We start from the raw sequence: 20195 nt of genomic DNA on the forward strand, positions 1-20195 counted from the left end.
GTTTGAATAGGCTTTGTTCTTAGTCAGATAGGCGCCGTTGTGCGTCAACGCTAAGGTGTCTCTCTCCAGATAATGGGTCTTGTACACGGCCATGCAGCATGATGCCAGAGTTGTGTATCTGAAGGGGTCAAGGGCGGTGCACTGTATAAACTCATCACGATATTTCATGCACGCCTCTCTCAGCAAAACAACATCGTTCTTGCCGTAAAGTGCCAGCTCTTTTTTAAAGTCAAATACTTCACACTCTACGGACTTGTACCATTCGTCAAACTGTTCCCTATCCTTCTCTGACATTGTGTCATATCCGTAAATTTTTTTGTCCGGATAGGGACCTATGTAGTTTTCATTCTCCACCCGGTTAAAGTGATGTGGAAAATAACCCTTCTCTGCACAGGTCAGATTCATGGCAGATGCAGTCTTGGCTAGACGCATCGGGAGAAATGAGAAGCTATCGATAAATCTTTGCTTGTAGCTTTCGTCAAACATAAATATCAGACGACATCCTTGCATTGTGATTTTAAGAGTGAGCCCCACTTTTGTGAAATATTCCAAAAGAATAAAATTGTCAAAGCCAGAAGCGTTGTGAGCTATCCACGTGTAATCGGTGTACCTAGGGTGTCTGAATCTCTGCACTAGCTGTGCGACGCAGTCGGGGCCCTCTGCTGTGAATTCTTCACCCGCAAAAGTGATGGCGCAAACAAAGTTTGCAACATGCTTCCCACCCTCGTGACGAGTCTCGAAATCATAGAAGATATATTTCTCACTGGGTGTCTCGAGCCTTAGGGGCTGAATAAAACATTGATGAACCGCATCGGGTATCAGTTCCATGCCACAATGCAAACACTTCTCCGGCATGCATTTGTGCGGTTTTGGCTTATCACCGCAAATGTAATAGCATCGATTACATGTTGGACAGTATTTGGTCACGTCGCATTGGGCAAACTGGTGACTCAGTGGAGGTTTTTTATGCATTTCATAACAATATTGGGATTTACAGTACCTCAAACCATCAGCACAGTGTATCGTCTTCGCCGGGTGTTTGTAACAGTCGGAGGCATTGCATATGTCACATGCGTAACTGCATCTATGATTCCTTTTATTAGAAAAACCATTGTAGCAATAGTCGCAGACGTAATTGCATCCAATAAACGCTGTCAAACTTTTTATCATGAAGTAATGACTATCGGACAGATAGAGAAACACCGTCTTGTAGTGGGGCTTATTTTTTGTCATGTACTTTTCCAAAGCACCCGTGCTTGATCTGTGAAAAACTACAATTTTGATGTTTAGCAATAGGGGTGGGCGATAAACCGGTAGACAAAATTAACCGGTAGAAATTTGTCAACCGGTAGAGATTTTGGACTATCGTTTCTATCGAGGTTACGTGCCCACGTCACGCTCCTGTGCGTGTGGTCGCGAAAACGTAACGTTTGTACACGTATTTAAGCACTGCAGTTTTAAAACAAGTTATTTTAAGCCATTGAAACACAGACAACAGATCTGTATGCGTGCGTTCTTTCTGTGTGTCAGGAGCGGACAAGTCGCGCAACCGCTGCTCTTTCTGTCTGTGAGGAGCGCGCAAGTCGCGCGACCTCTGCTTATTAAGCTCGTGAGCATTTTTCCCGCTTTATTGGCCTTAAATACACATATGCGTCAAAATTCCCGTCTTTGCAAGCATCATCATAAACACGACCAGTAAGGTCTTAAGAGAAAGTAAACAGCTAAAAGAGAAAGCGCATGTGTAACAGTGTATTGGATCCGGACTTTGGTCTTAAAGGGGAAGTTACCTAATTTTGCTCCTGTCTGTCACTCGTGTTAATCAAACAGCATTGAGAAAAAAATCTCTCGCTCCTGATTAAATCACTTTTCTACCTTAAATAAAAATATATATAGGCCTATACATACATGCATAATTATTTATTATCATTCTTATTGACTGTGTATCTTCAGAGAGCTTGAGTTTTGTTTGTTTTTATCTTCTTTCTATGCTTGTATATGTTTTTTGTGAGAATTATGAACATTTCTATGGTATTAAAGATTTAAACCTTATTAAAACATAAAAAACTCTACCGTGATATATTTCGTTATCATGAAATAAAATTAATCCTATCGTGATAGAAGATTTTGGTCATATCGCCCACCCCTATTTAGCAATCTCTCAAACAATGCGACGTCATTAAATCGTATCATGTCATGGATTGAAAATCCAGCGGCCTTTTGAATGTCAGCAGCTATGGGTATTAATTCTGGGCCTGTTTTTTGGGGGTTCAAAAAGTGTGCCAGACAAAGTGCGAAGCATAGTTTGTCAGACATATTTGCGGCAAAAAAGATTCATTCTATTTCTTTTTATAACCTCATTGTGTGCTAGATTGCGGAATTTTCTGCGAGCACCACCACCGCCGTTTTTGCTTCTGACAATAGACACGTTTAACAGCAGATTGTCATCAACGCGCACGGCCCTGTTGCTTTGCATGACTCTTTCAAGCTGGTCTGACAGCGCGGAGACGCTATAATCGTTGGCGGGCGTAAGCATCGCATTTATGTCCAACATTAATGACACTCCCCGTAATAAAACATTTATTATCCCCCCATCGCCACCTAATATTCTAGATAGAGAGACTATTTCATTCAGAACACCATCCAAAAATAGGACGTACGATGCCATATCTGTAGAAGCTATCGCCCTCAGATTTATATTCCTAAGTATTTCCAGACTGTTAAATCTTGTACGAGGAACGACGGTATAACCATTAAATTCACCCCCGTCTCTCACAAGCCTCTCAACATCTTCGGGCGTTAGACCCATATCAGCCATTTCAGAATTGTGGTGGGGATCGTCCGACCCCTCACCACCGTGTTGAACATGTTAATTCTCGGATCCCCCGTCGAGAAACTGATGCTCGTTTAGATCATCGACTGGAGCCTCTGGCTCAATTTGATTATTGATAAAATCAGTATCTGAAACCTCAGGTTCAATCTGCTGATTTATAAATCCAGCTTCTGGAACCTCAAAAACTTGATGCGTATTTAAAACATCAGGATCTAAGACCATACTCGGCTCTGGAGGGGGTTGTGAAAGGGAATCGACCGTATTTATCAACTCTGCGAATCCTTCTACATTACTATGATTTCCATTCATAGCTCTGACAGTTTCTATCAGTATTTGCATCCCCAATTCGTAATCAAATATATCAAACGTGGATTCATTGCGCCTTATAATTGTATTCGCCTGACTACAACCAGAGTCCGAATTACGTTTTTGGGCCATTTCTACCACAATATTCGGAAACACAGTGAAACCCCAAAATTTTCAAATAATCAAACAATGTAAACACAATAAAACTAAACCAAAAAATATAACGAGTATAAAATATCAAAAACAAACAATATATTTAAAACAATGAAAAAACTCTCAACCAAAATGAGTATAAAAACGGATTATATAAATGATGAAAAAATAACCAAAAGGTATTAAGAACACAAGTTTAAAACAACAGTAAAACAATATATTTAAAACAACGAAAAAAAACTCTAAGCCAAAATGAGTATAAAAACGGATTATATAAACGATGAAAAATAAAACAAAATGTATTAAGAACGCAAGTTTAAAACAATATATTTAAAACAATGAAAAACTCTAAACCAAAATGAGTATAAAGACTGATTATATAAACGATGAAAAATAAAACAAAATGTAATTAGTCACTTACCCAACTGTTTTTAAAAAGCGACAAGCTCTGTGGACAAATCAAACACAGGTATCCAGTATCCGAAATGTTTTAAATCCAATTTGTCACAAAATGTTTAAAATGTCCCCAGACAAATCCAAAAAGTCTCTGATTATCTCTTTTTTAAAGATACGTCCAAAGTGTTGTGGTCTGTATCCTAGCCTGTAAACAGATAAAAACACGTTATTAGGACAAATATCTAAATAAAACATGTTTGTTTAAAAAATTTTTCTTATGCAATATAAACGTACCGTGGAGATCCGCTATATATTTTTGCAAAAGTACACACAACGTTTGCTTTGCCTCTGATATCCAAGCTGTAAACAGATAACACATGTTATTAGAAGATATTAAAACAAACCAGTTTGTTTAAATCTATTGTAACAGGATTAAATAAATACACACCGGACGACACGAGCTACTCGGCGTCTCTTTGTTCCAAGATTTCCTTGTTACGCTGCGGGAGTTTCTAGTCTCGGTATGACTTTTTTGTTCATTCCACTCTTCTCCGCGATTTACCAGGAATAGTTAATACCAGTTTAGACAATTTCCCTGCAAGACCAGAGATCGAATGTTTAGTTTTTAAATAATCAGACAAAATGCTGGAACGAACACATTGAAACACATACGCACCAATAGACATGAGTATAACAGCTCTGCTCCATCCAAACTCTGTCCCGGAGATCTCTTGTCGCTCCCCAATAAAGGCTCAGTCATAAACTTTCAAAGATTACATCACACGACCCCCACACAAACATACACTGACATAAGATCAGCATCAGAAACTTTGTGTCTGATCAGAAACTAATAGTTCGATAGAAAATATCGGCTTTAAGTTTAACCAGTTACATCTAATATATATATATGATTCGTGATTGACTTTAAATAAACTTTTGATGTTGCAGAACTTTAGATTCAACAACACACACCCGCAGTGTGACAGACAATATTGAGACGCGCACGGGGTCGAAAAGGGAGGGGTTGATAGATAGAGACAGCAAATGTCAAAAACACAACCTGTCATTAAACATGACAGCATAGGTTTGACATAAAACACACACACAGGAAAAACAACCCACTAAATGACATGTCATAAAACGATTACGCACTCGCTGTCTAAAGTTGACAACTTGTACACCGGTTGATTGAAAGTCCCGCCCCCTGTCAAACACGAGCTGTCAGAACACGAGCTGTCAGAGGGTGGGGGAGGGGGTCATAAAAGTTTGACGAATGCCGTCCCCATACAACTACTACCAGAGTTATCTACTTTCAAAATAGTGTTTACAACATAAAAAAAGAAAATTTGGTGTTTCATCATATAAAAAACAACATAAATAACAATATTTGTCACAAACAGCAGCTTTTTATGTAACTTCAAAGGGTTTTCTTTAAAATGATATAAAGAAATTGCATTTATTCCACTGTATGTGGTTATGGGGACACTTCAAATATTTTTAGGCAGATAGGGAGGAATAATAAAAAGGGTATTATTCCTCCCTTCAGTTGGAGTAAAATAACTTTTGCATAAATTATGATAGAGAAAAAAATTCCTTTTTCCTCTGTAAGCAGCCAATTGCTGGAATCAAACAGAACTGTCTGCAGGTAGCTGAGGCACCCACACTGTAAAAAATAAATTGTTGACTCAATGAATTATTTTTTAGTAACTAGTTCCACAGAAATTTTACGTTCACTCAATTTCTGTCTTCAAAGTGTTACCTGAATTATTGTTATTTAGTTGGCCCAAATTTGACTCAAATATAAAAAAGTATGTTAGCTCAACTAGCTTTATAGTTCATTCAACTAAAATGTTTTAATCAGTTGAATCTTTAAAAACTTACAGCAAAGACTCTGTCAATTAAAATGTAAGTATTTACTCAATGTTTTATGTGTTACTTCAATTAATATTTATTATTTGGGAATTTTTAATAAACTTTTTTAAATTATTTATCAAATAATTTATGCTGGTGTTGTTAACAAAATGATTAACTTCAGTCACATTAAAACAAAAGCTTTATTCACTTATCATACAGACTGAACACAAATAGAGGGCATAAAACCGTCCAAAAAGCACTCCAAAGTCAGTCAGAACATCTGCAGGGCCATTTAGGAGAACAACTTCTCGCCATGTATCCCTCTGGTCTGCCTCTCACATCATCTCCGCTCTGGTTTGATAAGCAGAGGAATATAAATACATACATGAATACATGTTTAATATTGTAAAGCTTGATGGTGAAAGACTTTAGTCCCTAAATAACGTTAACGTTACGCCAAATTTCCCTCAGACATCACACATAATTAAACACTATTAGGCGGTTTTCTCGGACAGGGCTGACTAAAATACTGACATCTCTTAACATATGAGTGCTACTGTTTTGTCTCAAAATGCACGCCAGTATTGTGTTTTATAAGGTTTGTTTGTAAAAATGTCCCAATTATAATTAAGACTGAGCCCTAAACCCTGTCCGGTAAACCAACCCTATATCCAGGTTATTTTAACTAAAATACCTCCATTTTACCTCGGACACATAACATAACACACCTTTAAATATATTTTTACAAAAACGTAGAGTATTTGCGTCTTTGCCAATTAATATAGTCTAAAATTAACATTTATTTACAACTTACCTGACGTGAACTTGAGGAAACGGCTGATGACTTGTGTCCTTGTGTAAAACAGTGAGTGACTCCAGCTGTTACGTGCGGATTAATCTCAGATGAAATGATCTGTTATACAGATCCTTCCAAGTTAAGACATTTTAAATTCAAAACACACACACACACACACACACACATACACACACACACACGGGTATATTTAGAAGTTTTATTTAAGATTGTTATGATATTGGGACTATTTCTCCACCCGCTCCTTCAGCTCTGAAGTTCAAATTCGCAGGCAAGACGCAGTCCGGTTATAACAAATGTGAAAGATATGAACATCACTCAACAGCAATATTAATTAAGTGCAATCCTGAAATATGATTTAAAACATAACCCTTTTATTATTAAGTATAAGGAATTAAAATGAATTAAATGTTTAAACGCCACAGAAATATCAGAGCCAGCAGTCGATTTCTGAGGGGCTTGCTGAGGCGAGGCTGCGCTGGGCAGGGTGTGAGTGCTTAAGCGCCAGTGATTTTCTGGAGCTCTTCTGGAGCTCATCTCCGTCTGAAAGTGTCCGAGCACATTTTTAAATAGACGCTATCTTTATTAACTGACCGCATATTTAAACTGTAAGCACATACATTCACACCTGAACAACTCTTACAATTACATTTTGTGACCAAATAACAGTTATAATATGAGCATTTTGTTGTCAGGAAACATAGCTGTCATAAGTCCACATATTGACCAGATTAGTTTTAATTAGTTCAGTAAACACTAGCCATTCTGAATGTTGACTGGATTTGAAAATAACCATTCATTTAATGTTTTAAACAAAGATTTATGTAGACTTAAAATAATATGTCTTCTCAATTAATCCCAAACAAGAAAATTGGTTTAACTTATATATTTTTGCCCATCCAACATTTCATGAATTTGATTTTTTACAGTGCAGGTCCAGAGTTATACACTTTCAAATAAAAACTTTAGAAAAAAAACATCAAAAAGCACCTATTTATTTTTGTGTTTATTAGAGGACTGACATCACATACAACCATGTTTAGCACTTTCAACAGTGTTTTATGTAATTTCAAAGGGTTCCCTGTAAAATGATACCAAACTTTTGTATGTAAACCTCTGCATGTGGGTATGGGAAGCTTTTGAAATTGGGTAGGCCAAATCCCCAAAATAGCTTCAGGGTGGAAGAAGTTAGTAGCGCCTAGGGATGGGACGATTACCGGTTTCACGATTAACCATGATAAAATGTTCTGCCGGTTAGTATTATCGTTTAAAATGTAATTATCATTACAACCGTGTTTGATTACCGTGATTTTGAAAACTCGCGGTAAATCCTGTCCAGCCAGAATCAGCTTGACGCAGGCGCGCGCATGCAACATTGGTTTTTGCACGTGAAGGCGTGGCGGAATGCAGTAACTGGTGCACTGTGTTTCAATGCGTTGCTTATGTGTGCATTTGATGTTCTTATTTAAAGGAATAGTCTACTCATTTTCAATATTAAACTATGTTATTACCTTAACTAAGAAGAGTTGATACATCCCTCTATCATCTTAGTGCGTGCACGTAAGCGCTGGGGCGCGCTGCGACACTTCAATAGCATTTAGCTTAGCCCCATTCATTCAATGGTATCAAACAGAGATAAAGTTAGAAGTGACCAAACCCATCAACGTTTTTCCTATTTAAGACAAGGCAAGTTTGGTGGCCAAAATAAAACGTAGCGCTTTTCTGAGCGGATTTAAAAGGGTAACTATATTGTATGACGGAATAGCACTTTTGGGAGTACTTCGACTCGCGCGCAGTAACACTCTCCCTTTCCCATTATGAGAGGGAGAAGGGGAGCGGATTTTTCAGGCGAGTCGAAGTACTCCCAAAAGTGCTATTCCGCCATACAATATAGTTACCCTTTTAAATCCGCTCAGAAAAGCACTACTTTTTATTTTGTGTCACCAAACTTGCTCGTATAACTACTCGTCTTAAATAGGAAAAAGGTTGATGTGTTTGGTCACTTCTAATTTTATCTCTGTTTGGTACCATTGAATGAATGGGGCTAAGCTAAATGCTATTGAAGTGTCGCAGGGTGCCCCAGCGCTTACGTGCACGCACTAAGATGATAGAGGGATGTATCAACTCTTAGTTAAGGTAATAACTTAGTTTAATATTGAAAATGAGTAGACTATTCCTTTAAGGTACTGTTCAATTAAAACAGGTTCATACATCTCAGGGCTCCATGTTAATGTTCATTTAATGCAGGGATGTCCAATACGACCAGTCGATCGCAAATGCAATGCCGGTAGATCGCACATAAGTTAATAACTGTGTATGCTGCTCCACGCCTCCACGAGCTTTGGAAAACAAAGCGCCAAATTGGCATTATGGTCTTAGAAACAAGTCTTTTTGAGTTGCTGCGCATTTCTTCTCAAGTGTGTTTTTATAAATCTTATGCCGGCCCGCTGCAGCGGAGTCGTCTAACTTCCGAAATCTGGATGCACATTATTGCCTTCATGCAGGAGTTGAGCCACACGCATGGTGTATGTACGCACGATCGATCGAGAGAGAGAGAGAGAGAGAGAGAGAGAGAGAGATGCTTCTGATAATGTTGTCATTTTCTAGTTTATTTCATCAAAACCGCATCTCCGCTATTCTGCTAAAAGGAGTACTCGGCATGTACTCAAGGATTTTTTTAACTCCTCAAAAAGAATGGAGTAATGGTGGCAGCCCTAAATTCAACGTAGAGATAGTCCTTCTAACACACATTTAGGGCCCTATCTTGCACCCAGCGCAATTGACTTTGTCAGTGACGCATGTATCATTCGTATTTTGCACTGGCGCACAGCGGGTTTTTCCCTTCACAGACGCACGTCGGCAAACTAGGGAATGAACTTGCGCTCCCTGGGCGGTTCAGCGCAAAAAAAGAGGCGTGTTCCGGCGCAAACCATCCCTGATGCTATTTTGCAGTTTCAAAAAACAATTGCGCCACTGACCAGAAAAAAAAGTTTAAAGTCAGTGGCGCGTTGCGCATTATGCTATTTTAAGGGCCATGCTTGACCATAATGTATAGCGTGCACAACGCGCATACACTTTGCATCTAATCTACACAGATGCAACAGTTATTTTTGCAAATCATAAATTGTTACACTAAAAAATATTAACACATGAGATAAGGGGAATCATAGTGGTGAGCATTGTGGTGATAGTTTTTATTTATTTTGTGGCTGCGTTAAAAAATTCTCATGCAAATAACGATTAAAATATTTTCATAAGTTTGTTGTGTGGCTGTATTACGTTTATTTTATGTAAATAATAATTAAAATGTTTTCATTAGAAACCTTAAAGGGGCCATGGCATGAAAATGTTAGCATTGCCACTTTGTAGGTGTGAGCAAAAATAGGTCATTGAAATTTGGCTTTCATTATGATGTCATAAGGATATCTTATTAGAATAATACCGCCCCCTTAATCTGCACTATCCAACCACTGCACTGCTATTTAGTGCAGAGAGAAAGAGAGCGAAAAGAAGGACTTGACAGCACAATTGAGTTTGAATTACAACAAACCACCATCATTGTGATGAGTGTTTGCACTTCATCCGCTCATTTGCATTTTAAAAAACACACCCAAAACGACACATTTTTGCTCAAACCTACAAAGTGGCAATGCTAACATTTTCATGCTATGACCCCTTTAATGTATATGAACTTGATTTGTAAGAGTACTTTGGGGTTGGACCTTGCTTGCGTTTCTTGGGTCCGATTTCAAAGCCCCCAAACCCTTTCAGCGGTGAGGGTGGACGCAGCGATGTCCTCTGCTCGCAGCGATGTCCTCTGCTGGCGTCTGTGTAGAGGCAGATCCACCTCACGTTACACGGCGTGCCCGATTTATGCTGGCAAGCTTGGGATTCCCCCGTCTCCTGACATCATTGTAGCGCTTGGCGCAACGATGGGGATGCCAGCTGATGAGACTGTGGCTATTTCCTCTCACGCCTGTTTAACCTAGGCTGATTTGGGCGAGTTTCTCCTATCCCCATAAAAAAAAAACTTCTCTGTCTTTGACTGCTCTTACAAGAACGTGGGTCTCCTCGGCTGTAAACCGCTCCTGGCGTACGCCTGGTAAATCCGTCATAATAATAGCAACCCGCCATGGAACTTGCGCCCTTGCGTTTAAAGGGAATGTTGGATAGCGTTCTGATTGGTTTATTTGACGTTACGCCCAAACCACACCTATGAATAATGAACCTACTTCAGACCAACCCCTTTATTGATTTGCGCCCGGTGCAAGAGTTATTTCTCACGCCGGGAAAATAGCAACAGTGCGCAAGATCCGCCCACAAACTCACTTGCGCGTTGCGCTTGGCACTTGCGTTTCAGATCGTTAAAATAGGGCCCATTAATTGTTATTAAAAATGTAACAGTGTTTTGTTAAAAAATGTATTTTAGCAGGTAGGTCTTGTCGGCTCTATCATTTTAAAAGTAGATTGCCAAACATAAAAGGCTGGACACCCCGATTTCTTAAATTTATGCTTAAAAAAGTGCATATAGCTGCTAATTGTATTTGTTGTTTGCTGATTTTCAAAAATAAAACTTAATGTTTTCAGTGTGTGTATCAGTTCTTTTTGAACATTTCCATCTCAATTTAAGAAAACCATGATAATATTGATAACCGTGATAACTTCGGTCACTATAATCATGATATGAAATTTTCTAACCGTCCCATCCCTAGTGGCGCCCCTGGGCAGTGACGTATATTTATGGCATTTAAATGGCTTCATCATTCATTCAGTGATGGGCGATACAGAAAGCATCCAGACAGCAATCTGCCACTAATAATAAGCTTTTGTCCTCAAAATATACATTCAGAATACATGCAGAATGTAACTTGTTAGGTACATCAACAATGTTTGCAAATAAAGATTGTGGATCAGAAAGACAAGCAGTCTAAGTTACTGTGGAGTACAGACAACAGGTGCAGGAGAATATGACACAAAAACAACAGCACAAGACTGTAAAACACAAAACTTATTAGCAGTTTGTGAAATATTAATCATAATGTGTGGGGCTCATTTTACACATGAGACTCTAACTAACCTGATCGCATATGCCTTTTCCATAGTAGAATACACTCTGCGTGCACGGTTATTAAAAAACAATATGGATTGAGGATTATTTTATACAATTAATCCATGTAAACAACATAGAAATATCAGTATTTCTCATATGTAATACGTTTGTGGATAAAAACTGCAAATGGATGTTATATTGTGAACGCTTAGCATGAAGATTTCAGCGAGCTTGTCTGGAGTTATGACAGACGCGCAGTTTCATAATACGGGTATGACCTACTTTTATGAATGAACACATTAAATATGACCTTGTTGCGTAAATTTATTATTAATTTTGCTGGAGCATTTATTGCATGAAACAGGACTTATAAATGACATCTAAACGAAAGACTTGATTATTGATTTTAGAACATCTGCTGTAGATCACGTCAGCACAGCTATTAAAGGACTATTACAAATACCTGGGTATAGTCATTGTTTCCAAATTGACAAGGGTCATCAGCTTCTGAGTTGCCTTAGGAATTTTGCCAAATTTCACATTGACAGACACATGATGTCATTGTTTTATTTTGCTTTTATTGAATCTATTAGGAAATTTTCCATTGTGATGTGGTATGGAAGTCTATCATAAAGAACAAGAAATTCTTAAACCAAATTGTCAGGTGGGCGAGTAAGATAATAGGAGTAAAGGTCTTTGAATACATTTATACAACTCTGTTGAATCAGAAGGCCAGTATTATCTTAAGTGTGGAGCTGCACCCCAAACGAGTTTCTATTACTTCCCTCGGGTTGCTGGTTTGTGGCTCCGAGATGGAAAACCAGACTGTAAAGGAACACTTTTGTTTTTGCGGCAAATAGGGTTGTGCCAATAGAAGGGTTTCAGTCACATGATTTTGATGACGCGCGAGGGCGGGACTTTGGGCAGATGGAGGGCAGGAAGTAAAAATCTGAATACGTCTATGGAGGGAACCGTTGCAGAGAGTCCGTATTTTACAGATTTAGATCCAGTTTCAAGACATAGATACAAGGAGTTTATTAACATATGTTAGACGTGACCCTTACCTCATGATGATGAGTGATTTTTCGGTAGAACTGAAAGATTTACCGACAGTCAAGGCGGTTGACATCACCGACTATCTGGTCCTTCAGACATCGTATCGATGCAGATAATGTCACGCTGGACCAAAGTCTTAACTACTACAGTAATGAAATTTTTGTTGAAAGGATTTTTTTTGCCAGATCTTAAACTTTGGGATGGTGTGTTTTTTTTAGAAACTGTTCCAGAAATACTGCGACAGCAAGTTACAAACTTACATGTGTAATGTGATGAAAGGATATGAACTCCAAGCACTCTTTAAAGTAGGCTGTGTGATATATTTCTGTTAAATCAATAGTGTCGTATGAGACAAGATTTTGAATATTGTTGTGATTAAATGCCATTGGTTTATTTATAAGATTTTTTAAACAATTGTTATAATAACTACAAGAACATGGTGTGCAATAATACATTGGCATCCATTTAATTTCATATAATACATATTGCCAGTACAATTAGATTAGTGGATAAAAATATTACATTTGAAAACACATGATGTGACTGATGACCCTCCCTCCTCTTTACTCTAATGGGATGACAGACTCCCAAAGATTAGTCAAGACACAGCAAATAACAGGCATTTATAAATCTTCAAGCTAAATCTTTCAGCCAGGACTAGGCCTTAGTTTAATTATGAAATATAACTAGTTTTAACAAACATGCCTTACTAAAAACATTACTTGTGTGCATTTTGAAGCAAAACAAAGGGCACTGATGTGTTTTTCAGATGTCAGTGAAGGTTGTTTTCAATTTGGACAGCTCTTACATTTATTTAGCAAACTCAAATTAACTATTCAAATTTAGACAGCACAGACATACGACCACATGTGATATAGGGTTCGCACAGCTAATAAATCTGAATTAAATCTAAGAAGTTGGGGAGCCCTGTGTAGAACTTTGTCATCTTCATGGTTTGGTCCAAAGATCTCTCAGCTCTGTTGTGTTATGTCTCAGAACATCCTACATCTTCTCAATGTCATCCATCATCAGCTCAGTCCTGGCATGCCGCATCTGCCAAGCCTGCAATATAGCAGTGGGGAGCATAATTAGTTACAGGTGAAACTTGAGAAATTAGAATATTGTGCAAAAGTTCATTTATTTCAGTAATTCAACTTATAGGTGAAACCTTTTTACAATATTCTAATTTTTCATTCTGGGTTTCATAAGCTGTAAGCCATAATCATCAAAATTATAACAAATAAAGGCTTGAAAATCTGACGTTGCATGTAATGAGTCTATATAATATATTAGTTTCACCTTTTAAAAGTTGAATTACTGAAATAAACTTTTGCACAATATTCAAATTTTTTGAGTTTCACCTGAAATTCATGAATATGAATTATGTGAATTTTTGTGGAGTTTGTTGACAACCTTTTTACAAACATTCAAGTTCTCTGGTCCAATTACACAGGGTGATTTTCTGACAATCACATTTGTAACATTTAATAATAATGCTAGTTACACATCTTAGTACAATAATTTACCTTGATCATTTAATGTCCCATTCCCACTGATGCCCTCTGATTGTGAGTAGTTGTCAGCTGGCTGCTTCGGTTCGGAGCTCTCGGCTGTCTGCGTCAGATCCGGGCTCTCAGCTGTCTATTGGAGATCCAATAGCCTCTGTACATTCCGACCGTCTTTGTTTGTGTTCCTTAAACTTTGTCATCTGCTCTCGTGGCAGAGATGCCTATGATTTGAGTTTAGTTTTTGGTAAGTTAACCGAGGTTGAATGTCGGAGCTCATTCCGACTTAGCGTCACACAAAGCAGTAGGGCAGCCTAAAAAGTAGAAATGAGGTCCATTAGACTACTGGTTACTTAATAATCATTACTACGTAAATGAGCATTTAACGTCAACCTAATGTTATATAAACACAGCCACAAAAAACAAGTTATATATCAACATACCTCCGACGAAGTGATCGCTGCGGGCATTAGCAGAGTTTGCTCCTCCCGGCGGCAGACGTACGCTTAAAATCCACTTTTTCCGTCGTTGTTTTGTGAGATATTTACATTTTTCACCTTTATGAACGACAATCTTTGGAACTCTATAAACCCCCTTCCCTTTTTCTGGGTTAGACCGATTGGAACAGCCGTAAATTACACAAAACATAGGCATTTTAACATACGGTAGATCCAGCTACTTCACTTCCTGCCCTCCATCTGAGTTTCGCGCTTTCGCGAAGCAGCAATGCGACGTCACGTGAAACCAACCTATAGACGATAGTATCGTGTATTAGAGCTGTAATCGGGCCTTAAAAGTTAGGCCCGAAATGTCCGGAGCCCGACAGAATGCAGCCCGAACCCGAACGTACATTTAGATTGACAGCTATTTAAAAGCCCGAACCCGTTTACAGCCCGACATTATTTAAATGTGCGCACACACACAGCTTTTGTCAAGAATGAGAAATTTACACAGGTTTTAACATTATTTATTCATGACTAATAATCTACACGCCACTTGGAAGTTGAAACAAAGAAATAAAATAAGTCATCTGTAACATTGTAACATCTCATTCTAAATAGGCTTATGCAATAGCCTACACTATAAATATGCCAATAAAATTATTATTTCTTAACGAATTAAATTAAGATAATACATTCTGAATTAAGATGGGTATTTGGCAATAACGAAATTAAGAGAAAGGCTCCGCGGGATTTGCGTCGGCACTTCTCTCCATTACTGCCAACATTAGTCTATATCCTCTGTCTAAATGATGTATTTAAGACTCGATTCATATTTAGTTATACATTGAAAAACCTACTCACCAAGATTAGGCTACATGTTTTTGATGAGGAAAATCATTAAATCCAATCCACTGTAAATGAATTCAGCGCGATCCTGCGCTACTGATTGAACTTGACCGCTCATTTACCTCACAAAGCCGGAGCGCAAGCCCGAGCCCGCCCCGAGCCCGTGTAAAATGTTAGAAAGGAAGCCCGAACCCGCCCGAGCCCGTCGGGTCCCGACGGGTCCCGTCGGGTTCGGGCAAAGATCTTCAGCTCTATCGTGTATCAACGATCTTCAGACATATCGCAAGTAGCAGGCTTTTAAGACGATAGTTGGTGATTATTATTATCATCATAGTTTCACATTAACATGCACATTGCGTGCTTTTCCTCGCATGAGAGGGTTTGTGGGCTTTACTTTGCACGATAGAGCTTGTAACGTGTGCGGATCTGCAAAACAATTTTATCTGCGGGTATGAAATAAAGAAATCTTGACCTAAACCCTTAAGCCTTTGTAATGACAAGTTTAAAATTATTTTCATTAATATAATACATTGTAAACTTAAATGTTTGTAAACTAAAACTTTATTAAGATCCTAATAATTTGTTTCATCATATAATTATATTAATAATCAAATGAAGCCCTAGCCCTTATATAAAATATCATTTCCTTTTTCATTTGATCTATTTTAGTTCTACTATAGCTAAATTAAATTAAACTAGCAGCTATGGTTTCTAGTGGGATGAGTCAAAACTAAATGATTTTGTAGCATTGTCTTGTAAGTTGTCAACAATCTGTCATTAATAAGCATTATTTGCACTTAATCAACATCAGAATCCAACAGAGGAGCAGTTTGACTATGTTTGTTTGGCTGCCACATTTATGTATTCTGGAAGCCACCTTCTTGCATCTTCAGGCTTAACCTTTATTTTATATATTCACAGGCCAGAAGACACTTCAGCACAATGGGGATGTACTTGAGACCAAGGTGGTGGTTAACCCATCTCGTGCTTTGGTTTTCTCAGAAGTGAGTACATTATCTAGTCTACAATACACCAAAGAACATGGTCCACATATACCCGGACAGGAATGTTGGGGAAGCTACTCTGAAACTATAGGTAGATAAGCTACCCGCTACTAAAAGTAGTTACAAATTTAAAAATGCTTTTATAAGGCAAATAACCTGTTGGTCAATATGATATTGATGGTCCACTTATGTTTGCAAGTGCTACATAGTAGTCTTGTACTGTTAAACACACACATCCCAAATTCAAATTTTTATTGCATATTTGTCTGTTTTCCCAATGTTAAAGGCGCTCTAAGCGAATCTGTGTGACGTCACTTCTTGTTGACATTTTAAGTGTTGTCAAACAAAACGGAGCGTAGCTAACTAGTCCCCTCCCTTCCGTGCTTTCTAAACGAGTCATGAATACGCCCAACTCCCACTCCCAAATCCTTCTTGTTGTTTATTGGCTGGAACACTTTGTTTCATGGTGGTAGGTTTGACCACTTTGTTTTTGATGCAGTTTGCGAAGCCTGGGCTGTCTACAGAGACTGCGTTCTTATACAGTGTGTTCAGGGGACTGGCAGCTAGCAGATAGTGAGGAGATGTTTACTCTATGAAACAAAAAATGTTTTATAGCCTAAAATATCTGTAAGTACATCTCGCTCAGTTATGTTTGCTCTTCATGTTCATACATTAAACTCTAATAAATTCTTAATTAAGGGGCTTAATGACATTTATTCCATTTAACAATTAGACATGACCTTGTTTGTGTTAACAGTGAAACGGTCAGGGCCTGACATTAAAGGGACACTCCACTTTTTTTAATATAGGCTTATTTTCCAGCTCCCCTAGAGTTAAATTTTTTTTACTGCTTTGAAATCAATTTAACTGATCTCCAGGTCTGGCGTTACCACTTTAAGCATGGCTTAGCATAATCCATTTAATCTGATTAGAACATTAGCATCACGCTCAAAAATGACCAAAGAGTTTTGATATTTTTCCTATTTAACCTGATAAAGATCACTGTGCCGTACATGGCACCCCCCTCCCTCAGAAGTGAGGCTACATAAATGTCATTGTAACTTTGAAGCATTAAATCTTTAAAATATATGGTCATGTGGCACATCGTTTGAAAGCGTAGACTCTCGGGATTCCATTAAGCGCACACACAAAGCATAATATGATTTAAAGCAGTCATAAAACTGTAATCTAGTTGTTAGCAGGGCTTAAAGTATTCCGGCCGGGGGCCGGATTTCCGGCTCGAGGGCAGGTCTGTACTTGGCACAGGCAAAACTTGCAAATTACACTCGGAGGCACTTTCGGCACGGACGCGCTTGGAAAAAACGAGCGTGTCACTTCCATTATGAGCACGCATACCGCGCGGCTACATTTGAATTAACGAACTGGTAATAATAACCGGTCCCCTTCAACCTTTTCATAGGCGTCGATTTCGGCGATGGTGGGTACCCACCATATTTCGTCATGAGTCATTTTGTACCCACCACTAGTTTTAACTTTTTTGACTGTTTTCAGTGGTTATGAAGAGCAATATGAGAGAGAAATTTGGTAATCATTGTCCGACCTAAACAAAATCCATTATAATATTATTTTTTTATATATTTCTAATTAAAATATTTCTAATATTCAGAAATGTGCTCTCCGCTCACGAGCTCTTATCGGAACAAACCCGAACCTCACTGTCTGCTGAACTTGCGCTGAAACATCAAAATATAACCAGCTTTTTAAAATGGTTTTAAAACTAAACATTTAGACTATTTTAGCACAAATTATGAGCTTATTGACGATTTTTTTTTATAATTCTTGACATAATGCGTCTCTGTCCACAGCACATTTCAAAACATTCATAAAAATAAATCAGGAGAACATGAACTCACAGCATTTGCAGGAATTGTAAAATCTTTTTTCTTATTAACTGATAAAGCAGCCTAACGCAATATTTTTACTCTAATAGCTTATCTTTCCTCACACATATGAACTGTGATCATGCACAACGAAAAAACACGTAAGAATTAAATCTTGAATGACAAAACTATATGGCACAACGTAGTGTCAAGTTAAACATAAATATGAACAATGTATTGATTGCAAAGTTAAACCATTACAGAGTAGAAACAGTTTTAATGCTGCTTTTAAAGTAATAACATTAACTTTACACCGCGATGCTGCTGAGCTACAGTGAAATGATAGAAAAGTCAGATGCATTATGTGTTAGTCAATTAGCCTTATTTGCGCAAACTGGACGCTTGTGCCTCGCTAAACGCCTCATCGGCATTTATCATGTGCAACTTCGGCCATTCTCAGTGGTGTGACTGGGACACTAACTCTGCTTGGTATCATAAACAGATAATCAGATTGTTATATGAGAAATAGCAGAGCGTGCTACACTGGTCTTCTTTGTAACAAACACTGGTGCTCTTTGGACGTTAAGAGGAAATAATATACTGAATGTACAAAAATCCAAGGCACTCGAGTGAGAAGAATATTAAAAAGCCTTTAATTCACTGGGCTACATACAAAATTTAAAAGGTAGATCTACGCGTTTCGGCTTACGCCTTCATCAGGATACACCTGATGAAGGCGTAAGCCGAAACGCGTAGATCTACCTTTTAAATTTTGTATGTAGCCCAGTGAATTAAAGGCTTTTTAATATTTTTCTCACTCGAATGCCTTGGATTTTTGTACATTCAATCAGATTATGTTATGTTTATTCCCGCTTTATTAATATGCGGCTGAATATGCTGCATTTCATAGTTTCAACGAACAGCTCCATAACCATCTCGCAAGTGTTGATAGGCTATTACTCGTGAGGTGTAACCGGGTCTGTAACCAATCAGATAGCGCCGTGGGCGGGACATTGAGCAAGTCTGCAGAGTGGTTAATACAGAGAGGCTGCGCGGCAGCTATATCAGAGCCAGCCAAAGTAGCGCATTTTAAAATAAAATTGACTTTGAACAAACCACGGATCCCTGATAAGTTTTGTGATCGGTCTCGCCACTAATGTAGTAGCACAGATCACTTTGAGGGGGGGATAAATTTATCCCCACCGGGGATAAAAATAATTAAGCAGAGGCAGGGATACATTGACCAGAAAGGGGGAAATCCCACACATCCCCCCGGCAAATCGCACCCTGCTCTTAAGTGTAGAATCTGCTATTTAAAATACATGCGGTCGAATCGCTTGACTGGCGCATCCATGTTGTGCCTCCATCTTTGAAATTCATTTGCCGACGAGGGACATTCCTGAAATTCAAGCTCCGCATTTCGCGCTTTCAGACTACACTCACGCTGGCCGCTAGCTGAAGCCTCCCGAGGTTGCATGTGTAGGCGGTATACGTCATCAAGACAGTCTTATTTCAGAATATTAACAATTATAAAGCTGACAATTATTCTTAGTTAATTGTAAATTTATGTAATATGATTATGACTTGTGAATGTAATGCTCAGTTAATTTAAATAAACCAGGTTTGATGACGTATGCAGCCCACATATGCGACCTGTGCAGACTGAATCCTTCGGCTGCAACCCGTGATAATCCCGCAATCTTTGATTTGAGGCAGATTTGAAAGCCTGTTGAAGATCTATTTTCGAGGCCATTAAAACACGTCACCAAGGAAGCGAAAAGGGGATTTAAAACGACAACGCAACAGGAAAAACAACAAGACCAAAGTCAATATTGGAGTAATGTTAGTTTTCCAAGATGGGACTCAAGGGAGACAGAAGTTGCACTTTATATCTTCTCCACAGGTAATTCAGCATATTTGTTTACATCTATACAGTCTATGTTGTAAACTTGAAGTTTTATAGTTCCTTGGCTAACTATAGCATGATTATGCATAACACTTGTTAGTGTAAACATGCATGTGGTTTAATGTGTTCGAACAGCCACACACCGTCTCTCCGCCCATTTATGTAATCTGAGGTACTGAGATAAATGTTTT

The 20195-nt window shown here is 38.3% G+C and overlaps 1 protein-coding gene across 2 annotated transcripts in view; it reads left to right on the top strand.

The window, feature by feature from the left end:
- The window catches only part of map1sa (microtubule-associated protein 1Sa), a 123238-nt gene that overhangs the window by 82653 nt on the left and 20390 nt on the right, over nucleotides 1-20195 (top strand). For both annotated transcript variants that reach the window (XM_073813449.1, XM_073813447.1), the window contains exon 4: nucleotides 16175-16257. In XM_073813449.1, the coding sequence (XP_073669550.1) occupies nucleotides 16175-16257 (83 nt within the window). The remainder of the gene's footprint in view (nucleotides 1-16174; nucleotides 16258-20195) is intronic.

This window comes from Paramisgurnus dabryanus, chromosome 24 (genome assembly GCF_030506205.2).
Source record: "Paramisgurnus dabryanus chromosome 24, PD_genome_1.1, whole genome shotgun sequence".
In the NCBI taxonomy this organism is placed as follows: Eukaryota; Metazoa; Chordata; class Actinopteri; order Cypriniformes; family Cobitidae; genus Paramisgurnus; species Paramisgurnus dabryanus.